Raw genomic sequence first — 17,930 nt, forward strand, 5'->3', positions numbered from 1 at the left:
CTAAAAATAAATTTTGCAGCTTGATTGAGGGAAAGGGTATGCTTTTAGCTTTTGGTTTATAAGTTCAGAGACATCTTTTTATATGTTAAAATAACTATACTATTTAATCCTCATAAGGATATTGTGGCAGAATGTGTAAATCAAGCTCTGAATAAAAATCTGAATTTTACCTTTTGTTGTGCAGTGGTCTAGACTGTTTGAAATTTAAATTATTTTAAGTCATTATCCTAAAATGAAACTTAGGTCTCCTAGTTCGATGTATGTTTTAAACATGGGCCCTATTTTTTTTTAGGGGGGTGGGAGGCTTTTGTGAAGCTTTTCATTTTATTTACCAGTTACACTTACTTAAAAGTTACTTTAATCAGTTTTCTACCTTTATTTTTAAATAGAAAATTTTATTTTTATGGGTTCTCAGTTATTAAGATACAAACTTTTTTTGAAGAAGTAATACTTTGTTATGTAAACCTTGAATCTGGGAACTACTGACATGATTAATTTTTATTTATTATTATCAGAAGTGTGTGTCTAATGTCCAAATGGATAGCAGAGAACTTGATCGAAGGAAGACCCTGCAAGTTACAATGCCTGTCAAACCCCCAAGTGATAATGATGAATTTGAAAAGCAAAGGACTGCTGCTATTGCAGAAGTTGCAAAGAGCAAAGAAGTAAGAAAACTAAATTATAATAAAATTTTCTTAATTCTTGTCATTCTATTTAAAAAGCAGTTAGCTAAGACTCATTACTGGTTTGAATAAAGAAAACTATTTCAGTCTCACTGGTTTAAGAAAGCCTACTAATTCATGAATTAAAATTTCTTATAGAAATCTAAAAATCAATAAATAACTAGAGAAAACACCTATTTCAAATAAGCAAGAAATTAAAAATAATTTTTAAAAAACATTTGGCTATTAGTAGTAAATGGGGTACGCACATGTATAAATACACATATTATCCAAAGGAAAAAAACAGTTTTGACTATATATTAAATAGATTTAAGGATGAAAACTGACAAAATTATTAATCCTGAGCCTCTGATTTTTACCTACATTCTCAGTTGCTGAGGGGAAAATTATCCTCAAGAAGTGTCATCAAGTCCAACTAATAATAGGAAACCCTCTGCAGAAATATAAAGCATTGGGTTTAGCTGTTACACTGTTAAAAAGGAAGAAAAGGAAGAGGGAGAAAAGAAGGGTGGTTACTCTAGCAAGCAGGAGTAACTTAATGGACTTATCAAGAGGATTTAGAAAAAGAACATATGAGCAAAATGTGTAAGCTTAAGACTCCATAAGGTGCCAGGGAATTTTTCACTGATACGTGGAGAAGGTCAAAAGTTCGTTGGACTTGTTACCGGATGTGAAAAGACAATAACAATATAAGTAATCTATTGAAATTCAAAGTTAAGGAGGAGACTCCTTGCATTTTGGTTCTTCCTGCAGCATGTCTTTCTATCATCAGTCTAATGTAGACACCAAAAGCAGAACCTCAAAGCATATCTGCTGACAACCTTGGATAGCTTACTTAAATTTTGTAACCTATTTTTGTTTGTCTATGAAAAGAAGGTAATAATGGTACCCAGTTTATGTGGTTATGGTGAGAATTAAAATTAATAATCTCTAAAACATTTTGAATACTACATGGCACAGATCACGATATTCCTTTGCTAAAAAGCTCTTAATAATCATGACTATTGCTATTCTTTAGTATTTCCTCCATTCTAAAGCACATTTAAAAAAATCATTTTTAATATTTCTGAAATTAATACATCTTACACAGTTTACATGAAATATATTTCTTTTTCCAAAAAAGCTATTAAAATTATGGAGTTACAGAAGAGGATATGGGTGTATATCAATTTCTTAATATCTATAGGAAAATTGTTCTTTTGATTTACACTTTTTTCAAACTTTTCTCCCCAAATTTTGGTTGATGTGTTTACTGCTTTCTATTTGCTAGAATATACTTAAAAAACTGTAATATATTTCATTTTTAAAGTCATAATTGATCATGTTATATTTTCCCATAAGTATTTGATAAGTAAAAAGCCATAGTTTTCTGAAGCAAACTTAAAACTCCTCAATTTATATATGAAAGAGTTGATGGAGGCTTAAAACTTGCCCAAGGTTACCCTATTACAATTCTAGGACTAAACCTATGTATATTACAGTAGAAGATTATATCTACACCTATATATCTATGTATCTTTAACTATACACATATATTTAATCTGTCTGAACATAAAAATAACATAATATTGTAATTGTTCTGAAAATATGTTTCATGATCCTTTATTAAAACAGTTAGTGGATTTGGTGGAATCTACTACAAATGATGAAGTGATGATTTTCATTCTTTTTTTTCTTCATTCAGCAAGTATATTTCAAGAACTTACTATATGCCAGGAAGTTTGTTTGTTTGTTTGTTTGTTTGTTTGTTTGTTTATTCATATCTTTACCCAAGGACATGCCCAGAGGGAGGGAGAGGGAGAGGGAGAGGGAGGGAGAAAGACGGGGAGAAAGGGAGAAGAGAGAAACATTGATCCGTTGCCTGCCATGCAACCTTTCAGTGCATGGGGCGATGCTCCAACCAACTGAGCCACTGTGGATGAACACCAGAAAGTAATTTAAATGCTTAGGTTAAATCAATGTACAAATAGACAAAAGATCCCTGTCCTTATCAAGTTTATATAATAGTGAGGGTGACAGACTAATATATAATAAGTATATAAATTATACGGTAGGTTAGAAATTGGTAAGTGCTATGGGGAAAAAAAGAAAAAGTAGAGTAGGATGGAAAGTTTTTGGAGTGCCATTTGTATGGGGGGAGTACGATTTAAAATAAGATGGTCAGAAACAGAAATTTTTTAAAACATTTTTATTGATTTCAGAGAGGAAGAGAGAGGGGAGAGAGAGGTAGAAACGTCAATGATGAGAGGGAATCACTGATTGGCTGCCTCCTGCACTCCCCCTACTGGGGACCGAGCTGGCAACCTGAGCATGTGCCCTTGACCAGAATCAGACCGAACCCGGGACCCTTCAGTTCACAGGGTGATGCTCTATCCACTGAGCCAAACCAGCTAGGGCGAGAATTTTTGAAATTCTTGTGTCGTTTATGTACTAGTAAGGTCAGTAAATAATGTAAACATACTAAATAATCATATTGTAGATTTCCGTTTTAAATATAGTAGTTTGATTGGACCTCACTTTGGTGAGATTTGAGCCAAGACTTGAAAGAGAGAAAAAGAATTAGCTGTGTGGTTATATGAGAAGCTTATTCTAGAGAGAAGGAAAAGCTTTTGTAAAGGATCAAAAGCAGGAATATGTGTTCAACCAGTGGAAGCAGAGAACAAAGGGACATTTAGTAGAATATAAAGTTGAGTGGTAATGGGGTTCTACATATGTAGGGCTCTGTAAGCCACCTTAAAGACATTAGCCTTTATTCAGAGAGAAATTAGGAGCCTCTGGAGGATTTTCAGCAATCACATCAGCTGACCTACATTTTAAAAGTCTATTTCTAGCTGCTGTGTTCAGAACAGATTGTCGATAAGGAAGATTAAAATCAGACACGTTAGGAAATTATTGAAGTAATCCAGGGGGAGAAAAATGATGGTGGTAGTTTGAATGAAGGTGGCAGCTATGTTGGTCATGCAAAGTGGTCAAGTCTGGAATTTTGACAGTAGAGTCATCAGGATTTCTGGCAGATTGCATGTGGCACATGAGAAAAGAAGCAATGTCATGAATAACTTTAAGGGTTTTGCCTGAGAAATTGGCAGAGTAGAGTTGCTTACCTTGAATTGGAGAAGACTGGGATAGAACAAGTTAGAGAGGAGAAATATCTGGTGTTTTGTTTTGAGCATATTAGTATTGAAGTATCTATCAGACATCTTCATGGTAACATTTAATAGACAGTGAGACAGAAGAGTGTAGTTTGAAATGGATGTAAGCATTCGAGAGTCATAGACATAAGGATGATATTTGAAATCATGAGGCAAACAAAATCATCAAAGGAATGAGTGCTGTTACGGACAAGAAAAGGGTAAGGAATGAACGCTGTAGCATTTCAATCTTAGAGATTGGATGAAGAAGTTGAACCAGCCAAGGTATCACTGGTAAGATAAGATCAAAACAAGACAATGCAGAAATTGTATCATGGAGAAAGGAGTGTTGAACTTATCAAAGACTGTTGAAAAAGTCATGTAAAATGTTGCCTGAGAACTAATTTAGAATGGGGAAATCATTCATTCCCTGCACATTTTTCTTAACATTCATATAGACGGTGTAAAGATAAAGTATAAGTGTGCAGATATCAGTGTGGGTTGATATGGTGAAAATCTGTTTAAGTTCTTCAGTGATTATTTTAGTTATTTCAGTGAGGAAGTGAGAAAGGTAAACTGTGACAATGGGGGAGAAGATGTTGGAGCCTTGAGCGGTGAGGAGAACATGTAAAATAGTAGTCTAGATGATTGGGAGGGTGAATGGGCTAGGGAAATATAGTAGCATTGCTAGGCAACATTTAAGGCCTACTGAGTTTCATGATCTCACAGATGCCTGATTCACATAATATGGACAAAACGATGTGGCTAATAAAGGACATTAGTTGCCTTATGGGTAATGTTTAAGTTGTGATGTTTCTAGGTATTTACATGTTTAGTGAGTAACAACTGTTTTAAAACACTAAAAAGCAATACTGAAAATGATATTTATCCTATTCCTTCATCTATAAAATGGAAAGAAAATAGTAAGAAAATGTATCCAGAAGATGGGGCTATTTCACTGCCACCAAAAAGAAAAAATACTTTTGGAATTACAGAATTTAAATTCCAGAAATATATTTAATTTGGAACAGGTCAGGCTCCAGAGTTTTCAGGTAACCATATTTTAATAAATTAAACAAAACAGTAGTATTGCCATCTGTTATGAGTGTTTAATATGTGCCAGTTACTGAATTTATCACTCATGTCGATGATATCATTTAATCCTCAAAATGTCCCAAACGGGCAGGTTTTCTCATCCCTCTTTTAAGCATGAGAAATCTAAGGCTTATGGAAGGAGTAAGTTAAATGACTTGTCTGAGAATAGGAGTTAGGAAGTGGCTGAGCCAAGATTTAGTCCCAACATAGCCCCAAAGCCTATGTTCTTAACTATACTACAAACGTTGTCTTCCATTCTAATAAACTTTGTATCACGTTAATATAAACTCATATTTTTCTTAATGGTTATATAAGTAATGACTATCAGGACATTCCAGATCTGTTTTTGTTTTTTTTTTGCTGGGATTGCATAAACCAAAAATTGAATGAATCCAGTAATACATCTGTGGTTTTTAAAGATGTGGTACATCAATACCTAATAGAGATATTTAACATGTTGTCCATTAATGCTTATCTAACATTATTTTTCTATTTTTCAGGTCCTACTTCTTTATATTTTTATCCGATACAAAATAATTTTTCAATGTTATATGAATTTATATCTAGTATGTTTTATTTTCTTACTGTAGTAAGTTGAAAACACATTTTTAAAGATTGATCACTATATCTAATAAAAGTCAAGTCTTGACAACTTCCTTTGAATCTATTAGCTTATAAAGATATTACATAACTAGATGTTTGATTTGATATTATACAAGTAATAATTGTGGGATACTTTTAAATTATGAATTAGTATCTTTCCAGATCAATGTTCTTTATGTTCTAGTTTTTCAGAATAGTTTTGAAAAAACAATCAATTCAAATTTGATTACACATATAATTTTTTCAAATAAGTCAGTAAAATAAGAACTATGGACTTCCAAATTTTCATACATAGGTGGTAAGACAGCATATGTAATTAATATAAATAATAAATTAGTAATGAAAGTTTTAAACCAGTGTTAAAGTTTATATTTGTTTACTTTCTAAGATTATAGAAATATAGTATTGGATTATAGACATAATGTAACTGATTTCTAGACAGGTTTAGTGCCTTATTGAAGACTAGTAGCCCGGTGCACGAAATTCGTGCACATTAAAAGGAAATTAATTAGTGGAGATATTTTAATATTGCAATTTGCCCTTTCTCTATAATAGAAGTGTGAGAGATGAAAGGAAATTAGTAAAATGTATATGAAAATAATGTATAAATTTATTAATAAATAAACAGTAACAAAAGGATATTACAATAGAGGCATGATATAAAAATGACAAAAACATGATATGAAAACAACAAAAACATGATATAAAAACAACAGTGATGCAAAAAATGACTGATAAAGTGATTAAACTTATTCTAATATTTCCCTGTACACCACATTAAGAGTGAAAACACTTTCTGAGTGCTTGACTAATTTCCCTTGTGATGAAGTATTTAGAACTTTAGCTGTAACGTCACATGCTCTTCAAACTCGAGAGAAGGCAACATATAACTGACCATGTGCGAAAACGGGTTCGGGTAGGAATATGCCTACTTTGTCTAGAGTTTGTCCTTGTGATTTATTAATAGTCATCACAAATGCTGGCATCACGGGAAACCATCGTCGAATCAATTTAAATGGGAGGCCAGTGTCAGATGGAGACAAATTAATTCTTGGAATCAGAACAACCTCTCCCTCTGCAGATCCTGTTAATACTTCAGCTTCGATAATGTTAGGTCGTAATCTTTTGATAATAAATCTGGTACCATTACAAAGACCCCATTTACTATTGAGATTTCTCAATAGCATGATGATTGCACCCGCTTTCAATTTTAATTTATGACACGGCATTCCCAAAGGAGTAATACTATTAAGAAATTCGATGGGAAAATTTTCCTTTTCAGCATCATCTGTGGAATCAATGGAGTCATCACTCGAATATGTGTGAAAATCATCAAGTATATCCAAAATTTCTTCATTTAAGTTTTGAACATGCTCATTTTTGGACAAAGAATTGCACATTTAGATAGATTTTTAATATTATCTATAGATATAGTATTTCCAAAGGTAGCTTCAATAATAGATCCATTATAAATCATTTCACAGGGGATTTCAATAATATCCATTCCTAAATGAAGACTGCTATCAAGTTTGCCATCTCCAAGTTTTACTAACCATCCACTATAAGCAGAATCCTCTGATCTCATATTTGTTGTAAGAGACTTTCTGAAACATCCCCAAACATTGCAGTACTTTAAACTTGTTTGTACTATGGCCGATCACATAGCATGTGGTACAATACTGAGACATTGTCGAAAATCTCCTCCAAGAAGGAGAACTTTCCCACCAAATACAACATTCAAATTTCTCTTAGTAATCTGTCTATGGCGTTTATAGCATGACTGGATGCCATAGTGCATTCATCAATAATGAGAACTTGGGCCTTTTTAATGGTTTTAGCAACTTCACTCTTTATATTAAGTCTAGAAATTGAAGTTTCATTTAATGGAATCGGTAATTTATATAGGGAATGAAAGGTTCTTCCACCGAGAAGTAAATTTGCAGCAATTCTTGTAGACTCTGTGGGTAAAACAGTACCACCATGACCTCTAATATAATGTATTAAAACTTTATAAAGAAATGCAGGTAAATAGGATTCCTAGCTGGCAGGCCCCTGACAGCAAGCTGGCCATCTGTCGATTCCGTGAGGAATGGGGCTCCCTTCTCCCTCCTGTCAGGGTCTGGAGTGCAGGTGAATGGGGTTCCTGGCTGGCAGGCCACTGACAGCAAGCTATGCAACAGCAGATTCTGTGAGGAATGGGGCTCCCTCCTCCCTACTGTCAGGGTCTGGTTTGAAGGCCGGACTCAGTACTTCCACGCTCTGCTTTGAGGGAGGGTTCCTGCCTGAAACCTCGCCCTCTGGGAAACAGCTCGGGGAGGGCTCAGCCGTTTCCAAGACGACCCCTGCATTACTGACTTCCTTCCGCTTGGTCGTGCTTCTGGACGTGATGTTATACCCAGGGTTTTTATATAAGTAGATAGTCTTGCCCTTTAACCCAGGCCATATAATATTAGTCAAGTATTTTTTTTAAAATATATTTTATTGATTTTTTACAGAGAGGAAGGGAGAGAGAGAGTTAGCAACATCGATGAGAGAGAAACATTGATCAGCTGCCTCCTGCACATCTCCTACTGGGGATATGCCCGCAACCCAGGTACATGCCCTTGACCGGAATCGAACCTGGGACCTTTCAGTCCGCAGGGCGACGCTCTATCCACTGAGCCAAACCTGTTTCGGCAATTAGTCAAGTATTTTACCCTAGAATTATTTTTGACATCTAATCTCCATAGTGCTTATTATTTTCTACTATATTATTATCTAAAGTCTATTCTGATGACTTGCCTTGGAGACTTAAAGATTATAGTTATGTAATTATTTTATTGCCATGCCTGGACTTATGGAAAAAAGAAGTTATGGCTAGTAGGTATTTATTTAAAAAGGACTAGCTAACATTTGATTTTTTTTATGGAAAACAAAACTATTTCAGTTTTACTAGATACTTTTAGTTGTAGCTTAGTCTTTAGGACTATTTTCAAATGCTATTAACATACATCTCTGTTATCTTTCTCTTACCTAAAGACCAAGACATTTGGAGGAGGTGGTGGTAGTGCAAGAAGTAATCTCAATATGAGTGCTGCTGGTAACCGAAATAGAGAAATTTTACAGAAAGAAAAGCCAACCAAATCAGAGGGGAAACATGAAGCTGTCTATAGAGAACTGGTAAGGCTAAAGAACCAACACAAAGTTAATCTTTTCTTCCTTTAATAGCCTTGATGATTTTTTTGTTCTTTCTCATAACCATCACTGGCTTTGTTCAATGTATTATGGATAGATGTTATAACTCTAGCAGGCTTTCATTAAGATTTACAATTAACTCATGGAAAATTTGGGTTGTTTGAAAAATAACTTACTTAAAACTTTCATTTGATTTTAATTTATAATGTCTGAATAAGATCTTTGAGAATGTTTTGATAAAAACTATCAAATTAAATAGAAGCACTCAATGGAAATAATATCCTAAAAGTTGATGCATCAAAAACATAGTTATCTGCCCTTTTCTACCCTTTCCCACATCTTCATCTTTTCTCAAATTTTGTCTAAAGTGATTTTGTTTTGTTTTGATTTGCTGTTTGGAAAAAATATATTGCAATAAATTCATGTATATTATGGACTCCAGGAGGATAAACTCAAAGAGAGACACAGCAAGACACATTATAATCAAGTTGTTGAAAGCTCAAGACAAAGAGAAAAATCTTGAAAGCAGTGAAAAAGAAACAGCTCATCAAGAACAGGGAATCTCAATAAGATTACCAGCCAATTTCTCACTAGAAACTATGGAAGCATGAAAGCAGTGGGATGATATCCTATCGAATAAAAGAAAAACATGGTAATTAGCCATACCTCCGCTACCCTTCCCATTGGCTAATCAGGGCGATATGCAAATTAACTGCCAGCCAAGTTGGCGGCCGGCAGCCAGGCAGCTTGAAGCGAACAGGAGGCTTGCTTGCTTCAGTGACGGAGGTCTCCAACGTTCCCCGCCTGCCGCTGCCAGCTTCTGAGCTTGAAGTTTGAAACATTGTTACAAATATGGAAGCTAAACAAAACCCCAGAAACCTGCTTTCAGCCAGCCGGGATCTCGGAGCTGGAGTTGAAACAGTGTTTCCATTATAGAACCCAAACAAACCAGATACCTGCTTTCACCAGCGGAGGCCTAAGAGCTGGAGCCAAGCCTCAGAGCTAAAGCTGGCCCAGAATAAAAAAGAAAAAGAAACAAAGGAGTGGTTGGGAGCTTCAGTCACCCGTCAGCCTGAAAACAGCCCTCAGCCCCTCAGCCAGACTGGCCAGGCACCCCAGTGGGGACCCCCACCCTGAAGGGTGTGTGACCAGCTGCAAACAGCCATCATCCCCTCATCCAGGCTGGCCAGGCACCCCAGTGGGGACCCCCACCCTGATCCAGGACACCCTTCAGGGCAAACCAGCCGGCCCCCACCCATGCACCAGGCCTCTATCCTATATAGTAAAAGGGTAATATGTCTCCCAGCACCGGGATCAGCGGAGCCGAGAGGCCTCCCGGCACCGGGATCAGTGTGACGGGGCAGCGCCCAAACCCCCTGATCGCCCTGCAGCTCTCTGTGTGACAGGAGGCGGGGCCACAACCTCCCTATCCGCCCTGCTCTGTTTGTGACAGGGGAAGGCACCCCAATCCCCTGATCAACCCTGCTCTGTGCCTGATAGGGGGGAGCTTCCCAACCCCCTGATTGCCCTGCGGCTCTGTGTGTGACAGGGTGCGGCACCCGAACCCCCTGATCGGCTCTGCTCTGTGTGACAGGGTGCGGTGCCCCAACATCCCCCCCCCCAGGTCCCTGCTCTGTGTGTGATGGGGTAGAGCCATAACCTCCCCATCGGCCCTGCCTTGAGTGTGACAGTGGCAGCGCCCCAACCCCCTGATCGGCCCTGCTCTGTGGGTGATAGAGGGCAGCGCCCCAACCGCCCCCCACGGGCCCTGCTCTGTGTGTGACGGGGTAGAGCCATAACCTCCCCATCAGCCCTGCCCTGAGTGTGATGGACCGGTGCCCCAAATCCCCTATCGGCCCTACTCTGTGAATGACAGGGGGGAGCTCCTCAACCCCCTGATGGGCCCTGCTCTGTGCGTGACAGGGTACGGAGCCCCAACCCCCCTGATGGGCCCTGCTCTGTGAGTGACAGGGGGGAGCTCCTCAACCCCCTGATGGGCCCTGCTCTGTGCGTGATAGGGTACGGAGCCCCAGCCCCCCTGATGGGCCCTGCTCTGAGTGACTGGGGGCAGCGCCCCAACCCCCTGATGGGTCCTGCTCTGTGAGTGACTGGGGGCAGCGCCCCAACCCCCTGATTGGCCCTGCTCTGTGCGTGACGGGGTGGCGCTGCAACCTCCCCATCGACCCTGCCTTGAGTGTGACAGGGGGTGGTGCCCCAACCCCCCAATCGGCCCTACCCTGAGGGTGGCATCGCAACCTCCCGATCCACCCTGCTCTGTGCATGACAGGGGCGGTGCCCCAACTCCCCAATCAGCCCTGCTCTGAGCCCGACCAGGGGCTGCACCTAGGGATTGGGCCTGCCCTCTGCCACCCGGGAGCAGGCCTAAGCCAGCAGGTCGTTATCTCCCGAGGGGTCCCAGACTGCGAGAGGGCACAGGCCGGGCTGAGGGACCCCCCTTCCCCCCGAGTGCACAAATTTTTGAGCACCGGGCCTCTAGTCCTAATATATAAAAACTCACGGTCCGTAATGACTGAGCAAACACCAGAAGTCAGTCTTGCCGTCAGTGCTGGGTTGCTGTGGTGACCCAGCACTGACTGCTGCAGTGCTGGTGCGGCGACCCAGCACTGACTGCCAAGGGGGCTGCGGATCAGGCCCGGAGAAAGGCCCGGAGAGAGAAGCAGCTGTTGATCAGCCATTGCCTCTCTCTTTCTCTCTGGGCTTTGTCAGCAGCCATGCCTCTGTTTGTCTGCGGGCCTCTTCGGAGGCTGCTGATCCACCCCGCCTCTCTGATCAGACCCGGAGATATGCCTGGAGATGCTGACTAGCATAGAAACCGACCAATTAGAACCAAATTGGCTAGCAGGGGAGGGCAGTTGGGGGCAAGATCAGGCCTGCAGGGGAGAGCTGTTGGGGGCTAGATCAGGTCGGGAGGAGAGGGCAGTAATGGGTGATCAGGCAGGCAGAGGCAGTTAGGGGTGATCAGGCTAGCAAGGGAGAGCATTTGGGGGTGAGATCAGGCTGGCAGAGGAGGGCAGTTGGGGCAACCAGGCTGGCAGGGGAGGGCAGTTGGGGGCAAGATCAGGATGGCAGGGGAGGGCCATTGGGGGCGAGATCAGGCTGGCAGGGGAGGGCAGATAGGGGCAGTTGGGGGTGATCAGGCCGGCAGGGGAGAACCATTAGGGGCTATCAGGCAGGCAGGGGAGGGCAGTTGGGTGCAAGACCAGGCTGGCAGGGGAGGGCAGTTGGGGGCAACCAGGCCAGCAGTGGAAGGCAGTTGGGGGCAAGATCAGGCTGGCAGGGGAGGGCAGTTAGGTGTGATCAGGCAGGCAGAGGCAGTTGGGGCGAGATCAGGCCGGCAGGGGAGAGCAGTTAGGGGCAATCAGGCAGGCAGGCAGAGGCAGTTAGGGGTGATCAGGCAGGCAGGCAGGTGAGTGGTTAGGACCCAGCGGCCCCAGATTGCGAGAGGGATGTCCGACTGCCAGTTTAGGCCCAATCCCACAAGCCTAAACTGGCAGTTGGACATCCCTCAAGGGGTCCCCGATTGGAGAGGGTTCAGGCTGGGCTGAGGGAACCCCCTACTCTGTACACAAATTTCGTGCACCGGGCCACTAGTATTGGAAATAATGAAAGAAAAACTTAACCAAAATTTCTATATCCAGGAAAACTATTAAATAAAAATGAAGGAGAACATTAAATAACTTAAAACACTGTTATAAACTTGTACATGAATTATTCTCATAACCAAGTATCAAATTATTTTGTAGGTTGGGTAGTTTTTAAATCTGTATTTCAGCAATTGAAGAGAAGACTTGATTGGGATGTCAGCTGGTAGTTCCTTAAAATAATTTTTGATAATAGATGATATTATAGGTTGAATTGTGTCCTTCCCTGCAAGATACAGTGAAGTCCTAACCACCAATATCTTCAAATGTGACTTTACTTGGAAATAGGGTCTTTACAATGGAATCAAGTTAGAAAGAGGGCATTAGGGTAGACCCTAATTCAATCTCTTTATGAAGAGAGAAAATTTAGACAAAGAGAGAGGCGCATTTATAGAGGGAAAATGACCCGAAGACACAAAGTGAGGATGATCATGTGACTGGAGATGCATCTACAAATAAAAAATACCAAGGATTGATAGCTTACAAGAAGTTAGAAAAGCAAGGAAGTTCTCACCTAGAGCTCTCAGAGGGAGCGAGGCCATGCCAAAACATGGATTGAAAATTTAGTTAATGCAATTCAGGTCAACAAGAAAGCTAGAGTAAGGTATACCAAGATTTGGTAGTAATTGACTATTAAAAGTGTTATTGGCTGCCCAGCCATTGTGGCTCAGTGGTTGAGTGTCCACCTATGAACCAGGATGTCATGGTTCGACTCCCAATCAGGACACATGCCTGGGTTGTGGGCTCGATTCTCAATAGGGGGCATGTGGGAGGCAACCGGCAGTAATTCTCTCTCATCGTTGATGTTTCTCTCTCTTCCTCTCTGAAATCAATAAAAATATATTTAACAAAAAAATGTTACTGGTTGAATTCTATGTATGGGACAGTTTCTTTTTCTTCTCTCTCTCTCTCTCTTTTTTTTTTTTTTTTTTTGATCCTCACCTGAGGATATTTTTTCCATTGATTTTCAGAGAGAATGGAAGGGTGAGGGGAGAGAGACAAGTGGGATGAGAGAAACATTGATGTGGGAGAGACAACAATTTGTTGCCTCCCTCATGCACTTCAACCGGGTTTGGGGATTGAACCTGCAACTCAGGTACATGCCCTTGACTGGGAATTGAAGCCATGACTCTCTAGTGCAAAGACTGATGCTCTAACCAATGAGCAATGCTATCCAGGGCCAGTTTCTTAATTACATATTTACTTGGGATATAACTAGGAGAGAAAACAGTTTGGAAGTTGGTTTATTTTTTATATCCACATAAGGTTTTTTTTAATAATAAGGATTAATTATAGGTGTTTTTTTTATTGATTTTTAGAGAGGAAGGGAGAGAGAGAAGCATCAATTTGTTGCCCCACTTATTCATTGGTTGAATATTTTACTTAATATGTTTTTACATATTGATTTTTTTTTAAGAGAGAGAGAAGAAGGGAGAGGGATAGATAGAAACATCGATGAGAGAGAGAGACAACTACCAATTACCTCTTGCACACCCCCACCAGAAATCGAGCCTGCATCCTGGGCATGTGCCTTAACCGAGAATCAAACTAAAGACCTCTTGGTTTATAGGTTGACACCACTGAGCCATACCAGCCAGGTATTGGTTGATTCTTTTATGTGCCCTGACCAGTGTCAAACCTGCAATCTTGGTGTATTAGGATGATGTCTAACCAACTGAGCTACCTGGTCAGAACCAGGATGAATTGTAGTGTGGATATGCAGTCATTTTTACATTTACTTTAGCATATCTATAGCAGGGATGTATTTTTTCTATTATATGTCAACTCTGATCTGTTGATTTTGTATTTAGAAGGATACAATCAGAGTTTCAGAAAAAATTTTGTTCTTTTATCAGTGTCCACCATAGGTCTGCTAGTAGTTGTCTGCAACATGTGTTATGTGTATATCTTAACTTTTAAATATAGAAAAGTTAGTTATGAATTTCTCAGCTAGCTATGACTCAAGAAATTTCTCATGGAATATGTTTGTTACTTAAACAGTTTTTGAATTGTACCAGGTTTGAATTTGTCAAGGAGATTTTGGGTTCTGGCATTTATAAAGTCGTTTTTCCTATTAAGGGTACAGATTGTCAAAGCATCATAGATAGTATTGCTAATAAATATACAGCAGAATGGTGCAACAATAGAGAGAAGAAAGGCACCCAGCTACTGAGATGGTATCATTTTGTTAGCTTCATTTTATATTTTGCATTTTTGGAAAGGTGCTAAATAAATTACATTTCCTTTCTAGAATGGAGAAGTATTAACCATGAAAAATTTTAATTAGGTAGTTTTCACTCTCTATATTATTTTCAAAAACCTTATTCTAACATATCATTAAGTTTCTATTTTGTGTTGTTTTTTATGTGTAATGGTACTTGTAGAGTAAGATAGTACTCAAAGTACAACCCTACATATTATGTACATTCTTCCTTGGCTATTGCACATGGAAATGAAAAACAAAAGCTCGGGTAGCAATGTGTATTTCTGACAAAGTAGACTTTAAAACAAAGGCTGTAGTAAGAGACAAAGAACGACACTACATAATAATAAAACGAGCAATCCAATAAGGGGACATAGCCCTTGTGAACATTCATGCACCCAACATAGCAGCCCCTAAAAGTGTAAATGAAATCTTGATGGACATAATGGGAGAGATTTACAGTAATAGTCATAGTAGGAGATTTTAATGCCCCATTGACATCAATGGATAGATTTCCCAGACAGAATCAACAAGGAAAAAGGGCCCATAAAAGACATACTAGATCAGATTTATTTAATTAATTTCACCCCAAAGAAGCAGAAAATGCATTCTTCTCAAGTGCACATTGAACAGTTTTCCAGGATAGACCACATGTTAGTACACAAAACAAGTCTCAATAAATTTAAGAAAATTGAAATCATATCAAGCATCTTCTCTGACCATAATGGTATGAAATTAGAAATCAATCACAAAAAACATCAACACTGAAAAACACACAAAGACATGTAGGTTAAATACCATGTTACTAAAGAGTGAATGGGCTAACAATGAGATCAAGGAAGAAATCAAAAGATACCTTGAAACAAATGAAAATGAGAACACAGCAACCCAAAATCTATGGGACATAGCAAAAGCAGTCCTACGAGAGAAATTTATATCATTATATCTCAAGGAACAATGCAAATCTAAAACAATATAACTTGTCTGGCTTAGTGGTTGAGTGTCGACCTGTGAACCAGGAGGTCACAGTTCAATTCCCAGTCAGGGCACATGCCCAAATTGCGGGCTCAATCCCCAGTGTGGGGCATGCAGGAGGTAGCCAATCATTGATTCTCATCATTGATATATATATTTTTTAATATATATTTTATTGATTTTTTATATAGAGGAAGGGAGAGGGATAGAGAGCTAGAAACATCGATGAGAGAGAAACATCGATTCAGCTGCCTCCTGCACAGCCCCCACTGGGGATATGCCCGCAACCAAGGTACTTGAGCTTGATCGAAATCGAATCCGGGACCCCTGAGTCCGCAGGCCAATGCTCTATCCACTGAGCCAAACCGGTTAGGGCTCATCATTGATATTTCTATTTTCCTCTCCTTTCTTTTCTCTGGAATCAATTAAATTATATTTTTAAAATAATTAAAATAAAAGTCTAACTTTACACTTAAAGAAACTGGAAAAAGAACAAGCAAAGTGCAAAGTAAATAGAAGGAAGAAAAGGAGAAAAAATAAAGTCTAAAAATATTACCAAAAAAATCATTGAAATCAAGAGCTGGTTCTTTGAAAAGATAAACAAAATTGACCAACCAATCCATGTATCTCTCTCATGGATTGGCATGTATCTCTCTCATGGATTGGTGGTCTCTCTCTCTCTCTCTCTCTCTCTCTCTCTCTCTCCTCTCCTCTCCTCTCCTCTCCTCTCCTCTCCTCCTCCTCCTCCCCCTCCCCTCCTCCTCCTCCTCCTCCTCCTTCTCCTGCTCCTTCTCTCCTTCCTCCTCCCCCTCCCTCCCTTCCATCTGCTCTCTTTAAAAATCAATGGGGGAAAAAAAGTCCTTGGGTGAGGATTAACAAGAGGACATATAGTTGGCCAATAGACATGAAAAAATGCTCAACATCACTACCTGTCAGAGAAATGCAAATTAAAACCACCTGTCAGAATAGCTATCATCAGTAAATCGATAAACCACAAGTGTTGGCAAGGATGTGAAGAAAAGGGAACCCTGTGCACTGTTGGTGGGAATGCAGATTGGTACAGCCACTGTGAAAAGCACTATGGAGTTTCCTCAAAAATTAAAAATGGAACTGCCTTATGACCCTGTGATCCACTTCTGGGAATTTATCTGAAGAAACCCTAAACCAGTGACGGCGAACCTATGACACGCGTGTCAGAGGTGACACGCGAACTCATTTTTTTGGTTGATTTTTCTTTGTTAAATGGCATTTAAATATATAAAATAAACATCAAAAATATAAATCTTTGTTTTACTATGGTTGCAGATGTCAAAAAATTTCTATATGTGACACGGCACCAGAGTTAAGTTAGGGTTTTTCAAAATGCTGACACGCCGAGCTCAAAAGGTTCGCCATCACTGCCCTAAACACTAATTTGAAAAAATGTATGCATCCCTCTGCTCATTGCAGCATTATTTACAATAGCCAAGACTTGGAAGCAGCCCAAGGGTCCATCAATAGATAAGTGGATAAAGAAGTGTGGTACATTTAAACAATGGAATACTACTCAGCCATAAGAAAAGAAGGAACACTTACCCTTTGCAACAGCATGGATGGAACTGGAGAGCATTATGCTAAGTGAAATAAGCCAGTCAGAGAAAGACAAGTACCATATGATTTCACTCACATGTGGAATCTAATGAACAAAATGAACAAGTCAAGTAGAGACAGACTCAGAGAGAGTAGGCTGACAGCTGTCGGGAATGGAGTGGCAAGCTGGGTTAGGGGCAAGATGGTGGAGGGATTGGGCAAAAAAGAATAAACTCATGGACACAGAACAATGTGGTGATTGTGGGGGGAGGTAGAAGAGGGGATAGGGGGGATAAATGGTGACGGATGGAGACAGGGTGATAAACACACAGTTCCGTGTATAAATGATGTGTTACAGAATTGAGCACCTGAAACCTATACAATTTTGTTAACTAGTGTCACCCCAATAAATTCAATAAAAAGGAAATTAAACAATGTACAGTTGAAAAGTTATAACTTGCTTTATTTATTGCCTATCAGCATAGTTTTTCTCTTCATTCTTTACAGGTTGATGAGAAGGCTCTGAAGCACATAACAGAAATGGGCTTTAGTAAGGAAGCATCAAGGCAAGCTCTTATGGATAATGGCAACAACTTAGAAGCAGCACTGAATGTACTTCTTAATAGCAATAAACAAAAACCTGTTTCAGGTCCACCTCTGAGAGGTATAACTCATTAAGCAATGTGCCACTAAGCATTGTTTGCTTTTCAAAGGAATATATGTTGTTGACAGAACCTGGGTTTTGTTGCTATGATGGCTGTAACTTTATTTACCATTGTGATAAGTTCGTCTAATTTTAGAACTACAGAGACCTGTGCAGGTTATGCTGCATTTCATT

General features: G+C 39.6%; 1 protein-coding gene across 5 annotated transcripts in view; it reads left to right on the forward strand.

Annotated features, from left to right (window-relative positions):
- The window catches only part of TDRD3 (tudor domain containing 3), a 211,064-nt gene that overhangs the window by 125,999 nt on the left and 67,135 nt on the right, over nt 1-17,930 (forward strand). For all 5 annotated transcript variants that reach the window (XR_009451346.1, XM_059684798.1, XM_059684799.1 and 2 more), the window contains exons 7-9: nt 516-665; nt 8,528-8,668; nt 17,600-17,756. Coding sequence is in view for 4 of the 5 variants with exons in the window: in XM_059684798.1 (XP_059540781.1) it covers nt 516-665; nt 8,528-8,668; nt 17,600-17,756 (448 nt within the window). In the remaining variant the exon portion in view is untranslated. The remainder of the gene's footprint in view (nt 1-515; nt 666-8,527; nt 8,669-17,599; nt 17,757-17,930) is intronic.

Source organism: Myotis daubentonii, chromosome 2 (assembly GCF_963259705.1).
Source record: "Myotis daubentonii chromosome 2, mMyoDau2.1, whole genome shotgun sequence".
NCBI lineage: Eukaryota > Metazoa > Chordata > Mammalia > Chiroptera > Vespertilionidae > Myotis > Myotis daubentonii.